This window comes from Capricornis sumatraensis, chromosome 16 (genome assembly GCF_032405125.1).
Source record: "Capricornis sumatraensis isolate serow.1 chromosome 16, serow.2, whole genome shotgun sequence".
NCBI lineage: Eukaryota > Metazoa > Chordata > Mammalia > Artiodactyla > Bovidae > Capricornis > Capricornis sumatraensis.
The window spans coordinates 50231483-50248410 of record NC_091084.1 but is presented as its reverse complement, the minus strand read 5'-3'; the positions used below and the strand labels follow the sequence as shown (position 1 = coordinate 50248410).

Here is a 16928-nt window from a genome sequence, read left to right as displayed (position 1 = left end):
GGAAGCACAGTGTATCAGTGAGAAAGGAGGCGTGCAGAGGATGGGTAATGTGTGCAGTAAATGGTCACGTTAATGTTAACAAGTCAGTCTGTCAAGTCTTTCCTTCAAAGTTTCCTCCTCCTACAGGTAAAGGCCCTAAAATAATCCAGGAATTCTAATACTATCAGGAGATAAAGTAAAAGTTAACAGCAACTGTTTAAGAACAATGCAAGCCCTGACTTAAACATTATTGTATATTACCCTCTAACACCTCAGGAGACACTATCTCAGGAATGATTCCACAGAAGATCATAGTTTTATGACTTACTTAAGTGTTCAGAGTTAATGAAGTTAAGATGGACTATCAGATCAGGCATTTAGATCTGCATCTCATAGTTTTTATGACTCTGTCAGAGTTAATTCATCCACATACAAATTTTTACTCTCATGGGCAGTCATCATATATTCAGGTAGAACTTGATCTGTACTGTGACCTCCTGTCATGCGAACTGACTACTCTCCTTCTTAACAACTGGCTGAGTTCATCTCAAATAGTCTTGTCAAAGTCCATCTAGGCTCTTATTGTGAGAAATTGTTTGATTATAATGTTTCTGTATACAGATGAATGATAGTTGTTCGCCTCTGGATTTAGCTGAAAACAGCAAATTTGAAACCATAAAATATCAAGCATCAAAAGTCAAATGATTTCACTTACTCTGAGGTAGAAACTGTTCTGGAACAGTTGTATTATGGTTCTTTGCTGGGAGCCAGTGTGAGGAATTCCACCCGTGACAAGGTCATGTGGCAGAGCTCTGATGGCAGAGCTCCTCGGGTTTTCCCCCTGGAATTTCCTGAGCATCCACCCCCCCAAAAAAATAAGAATCTGCTTGCTTTTCTACTCTTCTAATATTCTCTGGAAAAAGTCAAATCAAGGCTTTAGTCTTCTGCATTTGAAAGGGATGTTTCAGTTAAAACCCCTCTGATAGCTCTCTAGCTTGCCTAACAGGTTCCCCTGGACCTCTTACAGCTTGTGAATTGCTTACAGCCCCCCAAACACGAGAAGCACAGAGCTTAAAGCATCTTAAGATACAGAGCCTTTTCTAAGAGCTAAAAATCATATTGGTGACAGGTTTTCACTGTTGACTCAATGATTGCCACCAGGTCTCCATATTCTTTATCTTTTAGGCACCTGGGAGGATGTTAATCAACATAAATGGGATATGGAAAAAGATATATAGTAGTTTTGATGTTAGCAACACTAGATTTTTTAGTTAATTACTTCTTTTTGTTATATATCACTGCACTCCTCTTGTGTCCTTGCTATGTAAGAATGTAACTTTATTTAGTGCTTTCTGAGAGTGGCATCAGACTTTGGGAAGATCAACACAAATAAGTCTTCTGGTTGACAAACCCTTATCAGAAAATAGGCTGTAAAATGTTGATTGGCCCTTTTGGCTGGAAGATGATGTAAATTACCTAAGACTTGTGTATACAACTAGGTATACAGAGAGAAAAGCCTGGTTTTGATAAGAGTCTGGGCTGCTAACGCTGCATAACTTTGTGTTACCCATTGATCTCTATGTATAATCAAAAAGTATAAAAGGCCCTCTGAACAATAGAGGAAGGGACAGTCACTGGACTGGTTTCCCCCGTGTCTCCTCTCTAATTTTTGGCTGAATTTCCATCTGGGGCGGGGAGGCTCACCATGTCTATTTACTTGTCCTGGCTTTTAAGATCCACACGAGGGGGAGCCTAAGGCGGGGCACCCCCCGATATTCAAGAGGATGCTGGCGGCCTAACATAGATGGTGCAAGCTCCTTGTCTGGAACTTTATTGGCTTCCCACGTAAACCAAGTTATTCAGCCTTCTTTCTCCACTTAATTTTCCTACTACACTATTTCTTCCTAATCTAATCTTATATTAATAAATAAATAAGTTTTCCTCGCCAACACCATCCCCGCTTTGAATTCCCTGGATCCACTGGGGCTGGACCCCAGCAGTTCTTTATTGTGATAGGATGGAAATTTTAAGCCTGATATTAGTGTCTATTGCATATGCAAGAGAGTGTAGAATTAGTGCCTTCTTGATGTCTCCTCATATTTTGCTTTATGGAGAATTTAAGGTCTGGCTAGTCAAGGCTATGGTTTCTCCTGTGGTCATGTATGGATGTGAGAGTTGGACTGTGAAGAAGGCTGAACACCAAAGAATTGATGCTTTTGAACTGTGGTGTTGGAGAAGACTCTTGAGAGTCCCTTGGACTGTAAGAAGATCCAACCAGTCCATTCTGAAGGAGATCAGCCCTGGGATTTCTTTGGAAGGAATGATGCTAAAGCTGAAACTCCAGTACTTTGGCCACCTCATGAGAAGAGTTGACTCATTGGAAAAGACTCTGATGCTGGGAGGGATTGGGGGCAGGAGGAGAAGGGCACGACAGAGGATGAGATGGCTGGATGGCATCACTGACTCGATGGACATGAATCTGAGTGAACTCCAGGAGATGGTGATGAACAGGGAGGCCTGGCGTGCTGTGATTCATGGGGTTGCAAAGAGTCGGACCCTACTGAGCGACTGAAATGAACTGAACTGAACTGAACTGGATATACTCTTTGGGCAATTTTAGGAATTATACATAGAAATGGAGATGGGAAACCAAATGTTATCTGAATTTTTATTGACATATAACTCACATATAACACTATGGTGTACTATTTAGTGATTTGATATTTAAATGCATTATGAAATGACCTCCATGGTAAATCTAGTAATCATCTGTCCCCATATAAAATTATTAAAGTGCTATTGATTATATTTCTTACACTGTATATTACATCCCATGAATTTATTCATTTATAACTGGATGTTTCTATTTCATAATTCCCTTTATTTATTTCATCCAGCCCCTTAATCCACCTCCTCTGGCAACCACCAGTTTCTTCTCTGTATCTATGAGTGAATCTGTTATTGTTTTGTTCTGTTTGTACATTTCTGATGCTTTTTTGATTCCACATATGAATGAAATTATACAGCAGATATCTTTCTATCTTACTGTATTTCATCTATCATAATATTCTCCGGGTCCAGCCATGTTGTCACATTAGCAAGACTGCCTTTGTTTTTTGTCTATATCTTTATACTATTTAAGTGTAATGATATAGCTTAGTATGAAAGCAAAACGGACCTGCTCACTAAATCCCAAATGAGGCTGATTTTCCCATCAAACCAGGATGATATGAATGTCAAGACAACTTTCCCACATTGGAGTACATACTACACCAACAGGGTCAACACAAAATATCTGAAGCCTATAGATGGTTCTCTATCAAGAAGAAGAGGGAGGAGACATGCCAAATATTATTATTCCCAAAGTGAACATTTAGCTGCTGCTGCTGCTGCTAAGTCACTTCAGTCGTGTCTGACTCTGTGTGACCCCATAGACGGCAGCCCACCAAGCTCCCCCATCCCTGGGATTCTCCAGGCAAGAACACTGCAGTGGGTTGCCATTTCCTTCTCCAATGCAAGAAAGTAAAAAGTGAAAGTGAAGTCACTCAGTTGTGTCCGACTCTTAGCAACCCCATGGACTGCAGCCTATCAGAGTCCTCCGCCCATGGGATTTTCCAGGTAAAAGTACTGGAGTGGGTTGCCATTGCCTTCTCCAGAACATTTAGCTAAGGAACTGCAAATAGCCAGAAGGATCAATGTATTTTGCTACCTTACCTGAAAGCCACCACCAAGTGACAGAAGAGTCAATTCTTGCCACTGATGGCTGAAAAATCACCATCATCAGATCTCTTCCTCTATCTGAAGTCAATCCTACTAAAAAATACCAGGGCCTACTAGAAATTTTTTTTCTTGTGGAGTCCTGAGTAACAAAGCCCATAAAAATATTAATATCAATTACAAATTCATGAAACTGAAGCACAGTGTAAATTTACCATTATGCCACTCTTCTCTAGCATAAAACATATGGTAGGTGTTGGATAATCCAGTGAATTAAAACATAACCTTACAGGGCTAAAAAAATGATTGATATGTAAAGTAGAACCCCTGAGTTTTCATGTTTTTCATCACTCCTTAGTAACTCTGAAAATTCATTGAAATTTTAAACATCATTATCTCATCATATCCATAAAATTTGTTTTTATTTTTATTTTTTTGGTAAAGAACATGTTAAGATACACTTTCTCTGATTTTTTATGACCGACATCTTCAAGAAACAAGAGTAGACAACTTGTTTTCACTGAGCACCTAGACACTACAGAACACTAATACTTGGGTGCATTTAAATTCTGTGAGAAATGCATAATTTTTGAATTATCTGGAGAAGAATTCTTAGAGGGGGAACCAGAGTCTAAAAGGCAAAAAAAAAAAAAAAAAAAGAAAGAAAGAAAGAAAGAAAAAGAAAAGGAAGTGAAATATTGTTCATTATTTTGCACTTTCTATACTTTTCATTCTCACTACCCTGATAGGATCCATAATCTTATTCATTGATAGTTTTCATGGGCTATGAGGATGTGAGAACTAGCTGTCACCCTGGCAGATTTCACAAGACAACTTTTGAGAAAAGCATCTCAAATTACATGCTTTTGCTTTATTTTATTTGAAGTAACAGATGGGAAAACAGTGGAAACAGTGTCAGACTTTATTTTTGGGGGCTCCAAAATCACTGCAGATGGTGATTGAAGCCATCAAATTAAAAGACGCTTACTCCTTGGAAGGAAAGTTATGACCAACCTAGATAGCACATTAAAAAGCAGAGGCATTACTTTGCCAACAAAGGTCCATCTAGGCAAGGTTATGATTTTTTCAGTAGTCATGTATGGATGTGAGAGTTGGACTGTGAAGAAGGCTGAGCACCGAAGAATTGATGCTTTTGAACTGTGGTGTTGGAGAAGACTTTTGAGAGTCCCTTGGACTGCAAGGAGATCCAGCCAGTCCATTTGGAAGGACTGATGCTAAAGCTGAAACTCCAATACTTTGGCCACCTCATGCTAAGAGCTGACTCATTGGAAAAGACTCTGACGCTGGGAGGGATTAGGGGCAGGAGGAGAAGGGTGCCGGGGTCCAGGCCCGGTGGATCCAGGGTAATTTGAAGTGTGAATGGCGTAGGCAAGGAAAAACTTATTTATTTAGAAATATAAGATTAGATTAGGAAGAAATAGTGTAGTAGGAAAATTAAGTGGAGAAAGAAGGCTGAATAACTTGGTTTACGTGGAAAACCAATAAAACTTCGAGACAAGAAGTTTGCACCGTCTACATTAGGCCACCGGCATCCATTTGAATATCAGAGGGTGCCCTGCCTTGGGCTCCCTCTCTTACGGATCTTAGAAGCCAGGGCAAGTAAGTAGACATGACGAGCCTCCATGCCCCAGATGGGAATTCAGCCAGAAATTAGAGTAAAGAGAAGACATGGGGGAAACCAGTCCAGTGACTTTCCTGGCCTCTATTGTCTAGAAAGGCCTTTTATACCTTTTCTGATTGTACATAGAGATCAATGGGTAATATAAAGTTATGCAGCATCAGCAGCCCCGTCTCTTATCAAAACCAGGCTTTTTCTCTGCATACCTAATTGTATACACAAGTCTTAGGTGATTTATATCGTCTTCTAGCCAGAGGGCCAATTAACATTTTACAGCCTATTTTCTGATAAGGGTTTGTCAACCAGAAGACTTATTTGTGTTGATCTTCCCAAAGTCTGGTGCCACTCTCAGAAAGCACTAAATAAAGTTACATTCTTACATAGCAAAGATATAACAATTTATAACAATGAAAAGGAGTACAGTGATTTATAACAAAGAAAAGTAATTAACTCAAAAGTCTAGTGTTGCTAACATCAAAACTACTATATTCCTATTTCTATATCCCTATTACATTGATTAATATCCTTCAGGTGCCTAAAAGATAAAGAATATGGAGGACTGGCAGCAGCCATTGAGTCAACAGTGAAAACATGTCACCAATATAATGTTTAGCTTTTTAGAAAAGGCTCTGTGTCTCTAAGATGCTCTAAGCTTCGTGCCTCTCATGATTGGGCTGTAAACAATTCACAAGTTGTAAAAAGTCTCCAACTGTTAGGCAAGTTAGAGAGCCATCAGAGGAGTTTTAAGCTGAGACATTCTTTCGCAGGAGACTGAAGCCCTAAGTTAACTTTTTTTCCAGAGAATGTCAGAAGAGTGGAAAAGCACAGTACAATAAGGCAGGCAGAGTCTGGTTTTTTGGGGGTTTCAGGAAAACCAAGGGGGAACCTCCAAAGTCGGATCACGCCTTTGTGTTTTGTCGGGCTTCCTTCCTCATGACCTTTGTCACAGGCGGGATTCCTCACACAGGCTCCCAGCAGAAGGGGATGACAGAGGATGAGATGGCAGGATGGGGTCACTGACTCGATGGACATGAGTTTGAGTGAACTCCCAGAGTTGGTGATGGAAAGGGAGGCCTGGCGTGCTGCAATTCATGGGGTCGCAAAGAGTCGGACACAACTGAGTGACTGAACTGAACTGAACTGAACTGATGGTACAAAGAAGAAACAATGAAACTATAAATATGGTGGATTTTAAGAAGAGAACATTTTTACCACATGAATGCGAATCTGCTTGGTTTTTGCACCATAGACAAGAGGATTGAGAAATGGAGGGACCAGCAAGTAAATGCTAGAAAAGAGGATGTGGATGTAAGGGGGGATGTGAGAACCAAACCTGTGTGCAAAGAAAGAGAAGAAGGCAAGGAGGTAGAACTGGAGGAAGACACAGATGTGAGCGATGCAAGTATTGAATGCTTTCAACCTAGCCTCCCTCTGGGGCAAATGAAAAACTGTGATAAATATCTGTACATAGGACAATGTGATGCATATGAGGTCAAACCCTGCAACAGTGAAAGCCACAAACAAACCATAGATTTTGTTGACCCGGACATCTTCTGCAGCCAGCTTTACAATGGCCATATGCTCACAGTAGCAGTGGGAGATAACTTCTGTGTGATAAAAGCGCAACCGGCATTTTATCAGTACTAGGCTGGGGGTCACAAAAACCATAGCCCTGAGTGTTACCATAGCTGCTATTTGGGTAACTACCTGGGGGGTGAAGATGGCAGCATGTCTCAGTGGATAACAGATGGCCACATAGCGGTCCAGGGCCATGGCCAGGAGGAAGCCTGACTCAAAGCCTTCAAATGTGTGAATGAGCCACATTTGAAGCAGGCAAGAGTCAAAATATACCTCTGGTATATGAAACCAGAAGATTCCAAGCATTTTGGGCACAATGCTGGTGCTAAGAGCAATATCTGTGACTCCTAGCATGCCTAGGAAAATGTACATGGGTTCATGGAGGCTGGGCTCCGATTTGATGATGATCAGAAGCAAGGCATTTCCGATCACAGCAGTGAGGTAGATGGCACAGAATGGAATCCCAATCCAGCACTGCACAGACTCTAGGCCTGGGATCCCTATTAGCATGAACACAGAAGGCATGAAGACTGTGATGTTGGAAATGGACATAGTGTCTTTGATTTCCAGATGCAAACAAATTAGTCTGTGCTATTGTACTATCTCGGAGAAGGTGATGGCACCCCACTCCAGTACTCTTGCCTGGCAAATCCCATGGACGGAGGAGCCTGGTAGGCTGCAGTCCATGGGATCTTGAAGAGTTGGACACAACTGAGCGACTTCCCTTTCACATTTCAATTTTATGCATTGGAGAAGGAAATGGCAACCCACTCCAGTGTTCTTGCTTGGAGAATCCCAGGGACAGGGGAGCCTGGTGGGCTGCCGTATATGGGGTCACACAGAGTCAGACACGACTGAAGTGACTTAGCAGCAGCAGCATTGTACTATCTATTTTTATGCCAAATCTTCATATTTTCTGATTTTAGCTGAACTCTGAGATCATATCATCCATCTCCTTCATAATATTGACGGGAAAATACAGATTCACAAGCCACATCACTGTTTAGGAAGTCCATCCACAAACACTGTACCACAATAAGATGTTATGTTCATAGCCAGCCAACCTCAGTAACACCAACCAAATCACATAGGTAATAGAATAAATTGCTGACTTGTTTTTCTCTTTCCAGACCTATGGACAAAGAAAAAATAATAGACTTGTTTATTTTGCTTGTAGATTGCATTTTGATCAGTTTGATGAATAGTGTACATTCTAGATACTGCTCAATCACTCTGTTATTCTCAATCGTCTTTAAGTCAGGAACAGTTTGCATGAGCAGATTCTCAGACTCTGATTAGTATTTTATTTTAAATGGCTCCTTATGAAAGAAAAATAGAGATAAAAACAGTTGACATCAATGAGCATAATGTCCTTAGTTATTTAAGTTATCTCTTCTGTATAAGACTGGATGATTTTTCAAAAGAATGTAAAGAGTTAGAAAAGATCATTCAAATTCACATATTTGTGGCAATCCTGGTCAAAGTTCTTTGCCACTTTCTACATTTCTCATAAAGCTGTGTTATATTTTGCTTATATTTCTTCAGCTGAAATCATTAAAATTAGTTGTGTGCTCAAAATAGTTGGAGTTCTGTAATACACATTAGTGCAGAAGGAGGAATCTCTGGGACTCAAGAAAATCAGCAGTAGAAATGATAGGGACAGGAGGACTCATTCTTGACTACAAGCTATGGGAAAATGAGTAAATGTGTAACATAGCCAAATTGAGGCTAATTTCTTGGGTTTACACTGGTCAGAGCTCCCATAAGCATGAGATTTGTCCACTTTAGGTTCATTAACCCTTAATACAGTATAGATAACTTGGAAGAGGAGTCATTTTTTTGAGTTCAAGCAAAGCATGTTCATTAGAAAATAAAGGATGAAAGAACAGGTTTTTTTAAAAGAGTCAAATGTAAAGCTAGTTACTTTATGTCAGCAAACTCATAAGGTATCATCTAACCTTATACTTAGCATCAATAAACATACCAGCAAATGCTAGGACAGCTGTGATTTATGTTGCTAAACATCAAGTGAAAGAATGAAGTCAGTTGGGCCATTTTATGGCAGAAGCCGTGTATTTGCTGACAAATAGCTGGAATAGACTTGGTGAATTAACTACTTTGATTTTGGCATGTTTGATCCCAGTGCTTAGTTCAGTGACTCTCCAACCCATAGATGCTGACCCTTTTCTAATAAAGGTAAAGTTTTTCCCCAGAAATGATGAGAATGAGAATAGGACTCCTTTAAGTATAAACATAGTATCTGACTTCTTCAAAGGTAAGGAATCGTCATGTGAGCATCACATGATAGTATAGACAGTGGGATGACAGGCGGGTATATGTGAGTACAGGACTGATGGGATGGAGTGATTATTGTGAAAAAGCTGATAATGGAATATTACAGAAGTTAATTTAGGAATAGGAGGACTTACTTGTCAATAGCTATTGGGAGCCGTTGCTGCTCTTGACTGATACCTGCATCCACGATTTCTCCTTGCTCAACTCTTTCTTCCACCTGAGATTGCAGTCTCATGCCCTCATATTCTGTTCTGCAGTGCCTGTTTAGATCTGTCCCCTTTATATCACCACACAGACAATGTCATGCATTCTAATCCTTTTGGTGCTGGGGCCATATGCAACATGTGAAAAACTCTGGAATATTTCTTCATATTTTATTTTCATTCTGGATACAGACACTCTTCTTCTCCATTTCTGCCTGAGATGATGTTTGTGTGCTCATTGCCCAACAAAACTCTGAGCAAAGTCTGAGTTATTCTTGGGTACAGCATACATTTATTGGTTCAAATTGGGGAGGAAAATTGCTAGCCACCAATTTTAATACCCCCTAATGAATGTTTGGAGAAAGCAGAGTTGGGAATTTAGAATCAGGGATATATTAGCCACTAGAGTAACCACGAGGGACCTAACAGATTTCAATTAATTCCTCTTGGGTTCATTCACATGTAATATTCCCTGAAACCATTTCTATAACTTGCAGATAACATACCTTCTCGCTCTCCTCTTTTCTCTCACAGGCTAAATACAAAAAAAATTTGTATATACAAGTTTTCTTTCAATTAGTTGACTTTCTTTCTGATGTTCTCATTTGCAAATTAACCTCAAGTCCACTTAAATGTAGACATGTTGATACTCATAGATTATACACCAAAGGTTTTATAAAATATTAATGATATTTCCTGTGCTGTAATTTATTTCCTTGTGCTTTTTCATTTTATATCTGGTACTTGGTGCCTCTTCATCTCCTTCACTTATTCTGCCCTCATCCATTTTATACTCCCTACAGTTCTATCCTGGATCATTTTCAGCCTCAAAGTATGCAAACATGCTTGCAATCCTATCTACTTGAGATAATTTATTTATCACCTTCATTATGCCAACTCATAACAATTTCTCCAGATGAGATGTTCTCACTCAGTCCAGGTACATAGGGCCAAAATTGCATATTGAAATTTTAGTTCATGCTATGATAAACTGTTCCTGGTTTTTATTTCCAACTTCACTGTAACATTTGCAAGTATCTTCATGCCTAGGTCTATACCTATCTAGATTTTGGGGGTGGTTAGGCTACCGGATATTTTTTAAAGGATCGTAAATTCTAATTTGTTTACCAAAAGTACAGATATGCATCCATTATGAAGCATACACCAATCTAGCAGTCTTGGTCTTCAGCAGAGTAAAACCTATAGACTTGTTTTCTGGTCAGATAGACTGGTGTTAAGCAGAGACTCATTTTATAATGATCCTCTCAAAGAATCATTTAGATATGATCATTATATGACCATAATTAGAGGAAACAGAGGTCAATAAATGGTGTTCTTATGAATATCAAAGGAGAAAAATGGTCTATATAATTTCCTGATATTCTCCATATTCCATTATTTAAATTGGACTTGAATTTAATGATATTTAATTATTTTATGATATTCCTCATTATATGATTGGTTAAAGAATGTGTTTTTGAGTTGTCTAGTTTTTAATCTGGATTCTGCCACTTAATATTTCTATGATATGAGGCATGATATTTGTTGTCTACGTTTCCATTTTTGTAGCTGCACCATGTAAGAAAAACTAGCAATGGCTTCATATTTTTTTCTATAAATTAAATTATCTTAATCTATGTAAATCACATAGTATAGTATACTGTATAGAGCTTTTTTCAAATTTATGACTTCTAGAAGGAAATGGCAACCCACTCCAGTGTTCTTGCCTGGCAAATCCCAGGGACGGGGGAGCCTGGTGGGCTGCTGTCTATGGGGTTGCACAGAGTCAGACATGACTGAAGCAACTTAGCAGCAGCAGCAACAGCATTGTGATATTACTGAACCTAAAAATCAGAATATATAGGCATTGTGAATTTTGGCTGTGTGATTCACAGACTTTTATCAGATTTGGTGGGAAAGTAATGACTACAATAAAGTTTAAGTACTTTTTGAGCAAATTCTACCAGAAACTGTGCTTACTGCTTTATATGAATCATTTAATCTTTAAGCCAAAGCTAAACTGTTTTATATTGTGTTTACAAATGAAAAAAACTAAATTCAAACAGGTCAAGTCACTAGCAACATTCCATAGATATTAATAGTGAAAAAATTAGATTTTGGACTTAAGTCTGATTCAACTGTTTAACACAAAATTGCAGATGGTTTTGGCAAGAACAATTTTTCATTGTGTGGCTTTGAAAAATTTATGTAAATTCTCTTAGATTCTTAATTTGTATAATGAGATTAATAATAGTATCTAATTTATGGGATTATCATGGGGATTACCAGTATTTACTACTGTGGAATGTCATTTCAACTACATTCAAAATTTAAGAAAAATTTATTAAAATTTAAGAAAAATTTATTAAAAAATATCCTATTCCATTTTTATGATTTCACTGAATTGAGTACTTCTAAAGACAGATATTTGAAAAATGGGAAAAAAATACATTGAGTATACAAAAGCAGAAAATATGCATATATAAATGATGCCATATGTCACATTTTACACTTAACTTTTGTTATAAGACAGTAGCCTCTCTTAACTGACTGGTTATCATTCAAGACTGAATGATTTATGTGGGTATTCACTGTAGTTTGTGGAAAGTCAAAATCATCTAGGGGGGAAAATATAAAAGCTGAGTCATACAGGCCCTGCCTGAGGGGGCTGCATCAGCTTGTTTCTTCTCTGTGTACCTTCCTGTTGATAAGGAGCAGGTCTACTACTAAATTGGAGAAGGAAAAGGGAACCCACTCCAGTATTCTGGCCTGGAAAACTCCATGGACTGGGGAGCCTGGCGGGCTGCAGCCCATGGGATGGCGAAGAGTCAGAGGTGGCTGAGGACACACACCCTACTATTAAATAATTCAGGTGAACAAATCCGCTATCTCTGCCAGGCTTCAGGAGTAAGCAAGCATGTGTGCCCTTGCTCCTCAAGAGCAGAGTCCAGGCTTCCCACAGCCATCCTGTAAGTCGCACCAGCCCTCCAGCCAGCCAAAGGGACTTGTCTTTCTCCTGGTGTCAGACTTCAGGGCTGCAGTTGGCAGTGCCCAATATATGACTCAAACCACTCACTCCCCAGGGAAGGTTTCTACCCATGTAATTCCCCTCCTCCTCCATGTCCCCTTACAGTGGCACAGGTCATGACCTGATCTCATGTGTCCTCTCTAATTACCCACTTCCATGCTTCCATGCAATTTTTCTTAAAGCCTCAGTAGCTACAAGAGTCTTTCTACCAGTCTGCAGTTAATTTTCAGCAAGAATTGCTCCACATGTAGATATATTTTTGATTTCTTTGTGGGAGAGAGATGAATTTTGTTTTCTCCCACTCCACCATCTTGATAGGAATTCTCCATTAGTATATTTTTAAAAATTATTAAAATTGCAAACATGCAGAGTAAACAGACTATTATAATAAACTTTCATCTACCCATCAACCAGCTTCAACAAGTTTTCATTGTTATATTAACAATATACCATTCTCATATTTTCCATAATTTCACCCACTGTGCAACCCAATTATTATCGTTATTATCTTTTTATCATTATTGTCGAGAGGTGTGCAGGTAATTTTGACATACACTGAAATGCACAAGGCTTAGTTTAGCTATACTATTTTGACAAATGGGTACATATGTGTAACTTATATAGAACATAACGTAGAACATGTTTATCTTCCCAGAGATTTCATCATATGTTTCCGCAGTCATTTTCTCACCTCTGCATCCAGCAGAAGTAACCACTGTTCTGATTTTCTTTACATTAAGCTAGTTATACTTATTCTAAAGTTTTATATAAGTGAAATGATACAATTAATACTCGTGTCTTGATTCTTTTCACTCACAAAACATGTCACTAAATTACATGTACCAGGAAACAAAGAAACAAAATTTATAGTATTTATCTACCCATTTCCAGGGAGAAACACAAATGAATAAAATATTCAAGGATTCAACAGTAAAAGGATGTCCTCACAGGAAAAAAAAAAAAAAAAAGACATACCCACGTCCCATACTTCCTTCTGTAAGTATACTTCAGAGTAATGGTATTCTCTATTATCAGGAGGAACGGGTTGAGCTATTTCTCTTCATCTACTAAAGTTTATAGTTCACTCACAAGAAATCATAAACTATATAATTTTCCCATTTGAAAGTGTAATATCCAGGCAACAGCTCTGATCCAAGTTCCTGTGTTTTCAGAGTATCTTCTGAGATACCACACCCCTCTTTTTAGACAGTGTCGAACAATGCTCCTGAGAATTTCCTTGGTTTTGATGCTATAAACAATGCGGTTGGCCACAGGTGGGAAGAAAAGGTAGACATTGGCCATGACGGTCTGGAAGAATAGAGGTAAATGGTGCCCAAAGTGATGTATCAGGGAAAGAAGGTTATGGGCACATAGTACACAAGCACAGCTGAGGTGTGTGACACACAGGTGTTCAGAGCCCTCCACCGTCCTGCCCCAGAAGCAATACCCAGTACTGTGTGAAGAATCAAAAAAAAAAAAAAAAAGAATCAGTGTGTAAGAAATCACTATCAGCAATGAGTCTAGCCCAAACGTGAAGGAAATGACAAAGAGACCCAAGATGCTCTTGGGGTGGGTATCTCCACAGGGCAACTTGATCAGATCTGAGTGGAGGCAGTAAGAGTGTGTGAGGGTATTGTGGCTGCAGAAGAGCAGACGTTTCAGGAGAAGAAGCCGTGGGAACATGATCACCACACTGAGACAGGCAATGGTGACACCCATCTTGCTGATGCGGAGAATTGTCAGAATGATGGTATATCGCAGCGGGCTGTATATGGCCACAAAGTGGTCTACAAACATAGCCAGTAGGGCACCTGATTCCATGAGGGCAAAAGAATGCATGGAAAACATCTGTAGCAGACAACTTATATTATTAATGCCAAAGAGGAAAATGCCCAACACAGTGGGCAGGGTGGAAACAGAGACACCAAGTTCCACAAAGGCCAACATGGCCAGAAAGAAGTACATGGGTTGGTGCAAAGCAGGATCAAACAGGACGATGTGAAGAATGATGCTATTTCCTAGGAAAATGATAGTGTAATCAGGCAGAATGGTATAGACATCCAGATGTGCTCTGCTTCAAGCCCTGGGATCCAACAAGAGTGAATGTTGCAGGTGTGAACTCAATGGAACTATTGTAAATGTCTTGATGGGACTTCATCCGAGGATGAAGCACATGGACACTGGAAAATAAGTTGTTAGTTATTATACATCAAATCCTGAGCTCCTGACAGTCATACTGAGGGTATTTTCTTACAAAAGAGATGGAAAGCTTATTTCTAAAACAAGAAAATATGCAAGCCACAGTATATGGAAAATAAATCTGAGTAGATGTGTTGCAAAGTGGTCCTACATGAACAACAAGCTAAACACTTCTTTGTTTAATAGAAATCTGTGTGTTAATAGAAATATCAAGCAGGATTATTTATGGCAGTGAAAGGCAATGATAATAAGCATAGAGATGACAGCTTCATGTGGAAATTGATAACTGAAGGATCTGTTAGGTTTCTGTAGTTTGAGCAAGATTGAATTAGTAGCAAAATTAATGCAAGAAAATAATAAAGATAATTCATAGTTCTTTTAATAGACTTATGGCCTTGGGAAAGACACTTATCTTAGATCCAACATTGTGATATAAACACAGTAATAATAATAATACAACATAATATATGCTGTTTGCTATTACATTTGGATTATATCTGGAACATAGTAAATGGTTCAGATGATAAAGAATCTGCCTGTGATGCAGGAGACCTGGGTTTGATATGGGGGTCAAGAAGAGCCCCTAGAGAAGGGAACGGTTATCCAACCCAATATTCTTGCCTGAAGAATCCCATGGACAATCCATGAGGTTGCAAAGAGTTGGACACAACTGAGTGACTAACACTTTCACTTTTCAAATATTCACACATGAAATAAAAACAATTTAATATATTAGAAAAGAGGGATGGTTTCTTCCAGTTCTTAACATTTTCCAATGTCTTTTTTTAAAACTTACCAGTTCACTCTTTCTCCACTTGCTATCCATGGACAATGGGGAGCACTTCTCTATATTTTGCAAAAGGGTCAGTGTCTCTTGCTGAAATCTGGAATTCAAGTTGAGAATATCACCAAAGCCATCAGGATATCACAAGCTGAGTGTGATGATGGTACTAGGGCTCAGGACCAGGGTTCTTTATCTAGGAACAAGTTTATACACACTAAAATTCTACTCACTTGTAACAGAGCCTTGTGTATTAAGATAGGGGTCAAAGATAGATTTCAGGATTGGCTCAAGGCTGGGTGTGGTAAGTGAGGATGAAGTCTTCCTCTCCTATTAAGCTAGCACTTTTTGTAAAGTATAACCACTCGAGTGATGGTAAATGTAAATGGTAAACCAATCAGTTCTCTGGATAAAAATGCCTTGACCTGTACCCATTGCCAACTTCTTTGAATACTCCCATGCTGAGCAGTTTCAAGCAACCAACATGATACCACTGAATGCAGAGATGGTATGTGATGTGTTTGTAACCAGCTTCCTCAAACTGGTACAAACCAGAACCAGCACAACATTGGGCTTAACTACAGCTGGTCCTACATATCAGGTACTTACTCAGGTGGAACTGAGAGCAGGCACATCAATCCATGCATCCCTCTCCTGCTGTTTTCTTCCCACTGGGCTGTGGATATAGTTGCTGCTGCTGCTGCTGCTAAGTCACTTCCGACGTGTCCGACTCTGTTCGACCCCATGGACTGCAGCCCATGAGGCTCCTCCATCCATGGGATTTTTCCAGGCAAGAGTACTGGAGTGGGCTGCTATTGCCTTCTCCGTGGGTATAGTTGCTACCTCTCCTTATATGTGCTTAGTTGATTGGCAGGGGAGGCAAGATGAGTCAGGACTCTTCCAGGAGCAACTAGCCAAGCATGAGTATTCTCAGAAACATCAGACATATATTTCAATATGTATTTAATTGGGCTTACATTACATTGAATGTTTAGGTCATTTCAAAGAGAATTATTAACCTAATAATGAACAATATACAATGAACACAGGCCCCTTCAAAAATTCCAAGACAACAGTTCAGAGATGAATTTCGGAGAGAAGCACAGACAACAATATCCTAATTCCTTTCTAGCATCTACAAACACCTAAACCCTCAAGCTGAAAGTTTCTTTAACATTGAAATATTGATTCAAGTGTTTTTTTTTTTAATTCTTGTTATATTTTATACATTCTAGATGTGAAATTGGCATTTTTCTTATTTCTCCACTGCTGTAATCAAGTATAAGGAAACTTTGTGTTTTAAGATTTATACCACTTAAACAAACATTTTGTCATCATGCTGGAATCTGTTTATTCTCTTCCTTCCCTTCATTCCTTGAAGAGCTTTCCACTGAACCAGAAGTGTCTTTGTTGCAACTCTTGTCAAGATTTTATTTAATGTCATTTTCTGTGAAGTCATTTTTCTATAGATTATTGGCAGTAGGGCTAGATTCAGTTTGGTGAGTTGGG

The 16928-nt window shown here is 39.0% G+C and overlaps 1 protein-coding gene and 1 pseudogene across 1 annotated transcript; both read right to left on the bottom strand.

Annotated features, from left to right (window-relative positions):
* Positions 1–6526: 6526 nt before the first annotated feature.
* On the bottom strand, positions 6527–7465 carry LOC138092807 (olfactory receptor 52A1-like). Its single transcript, XM_068988855.1, has one exon. The coding sequence runs from the start codon at positions 7463–7465 to the stop codon at positions 6527–6529; it is 939 nt and encodes a 312-aa protein (XP_068844956.1).
* Positions 7466–13534: 6069 nt separating this feature from the next.
* Positions 13535–14597, bottom strand: LOC138092164 (olfactory receptor 51I2-like; annotated as a pseudogene).
* Between the last annotated feature and the right edge of the window lie 2331 nt (positions 14598–16928).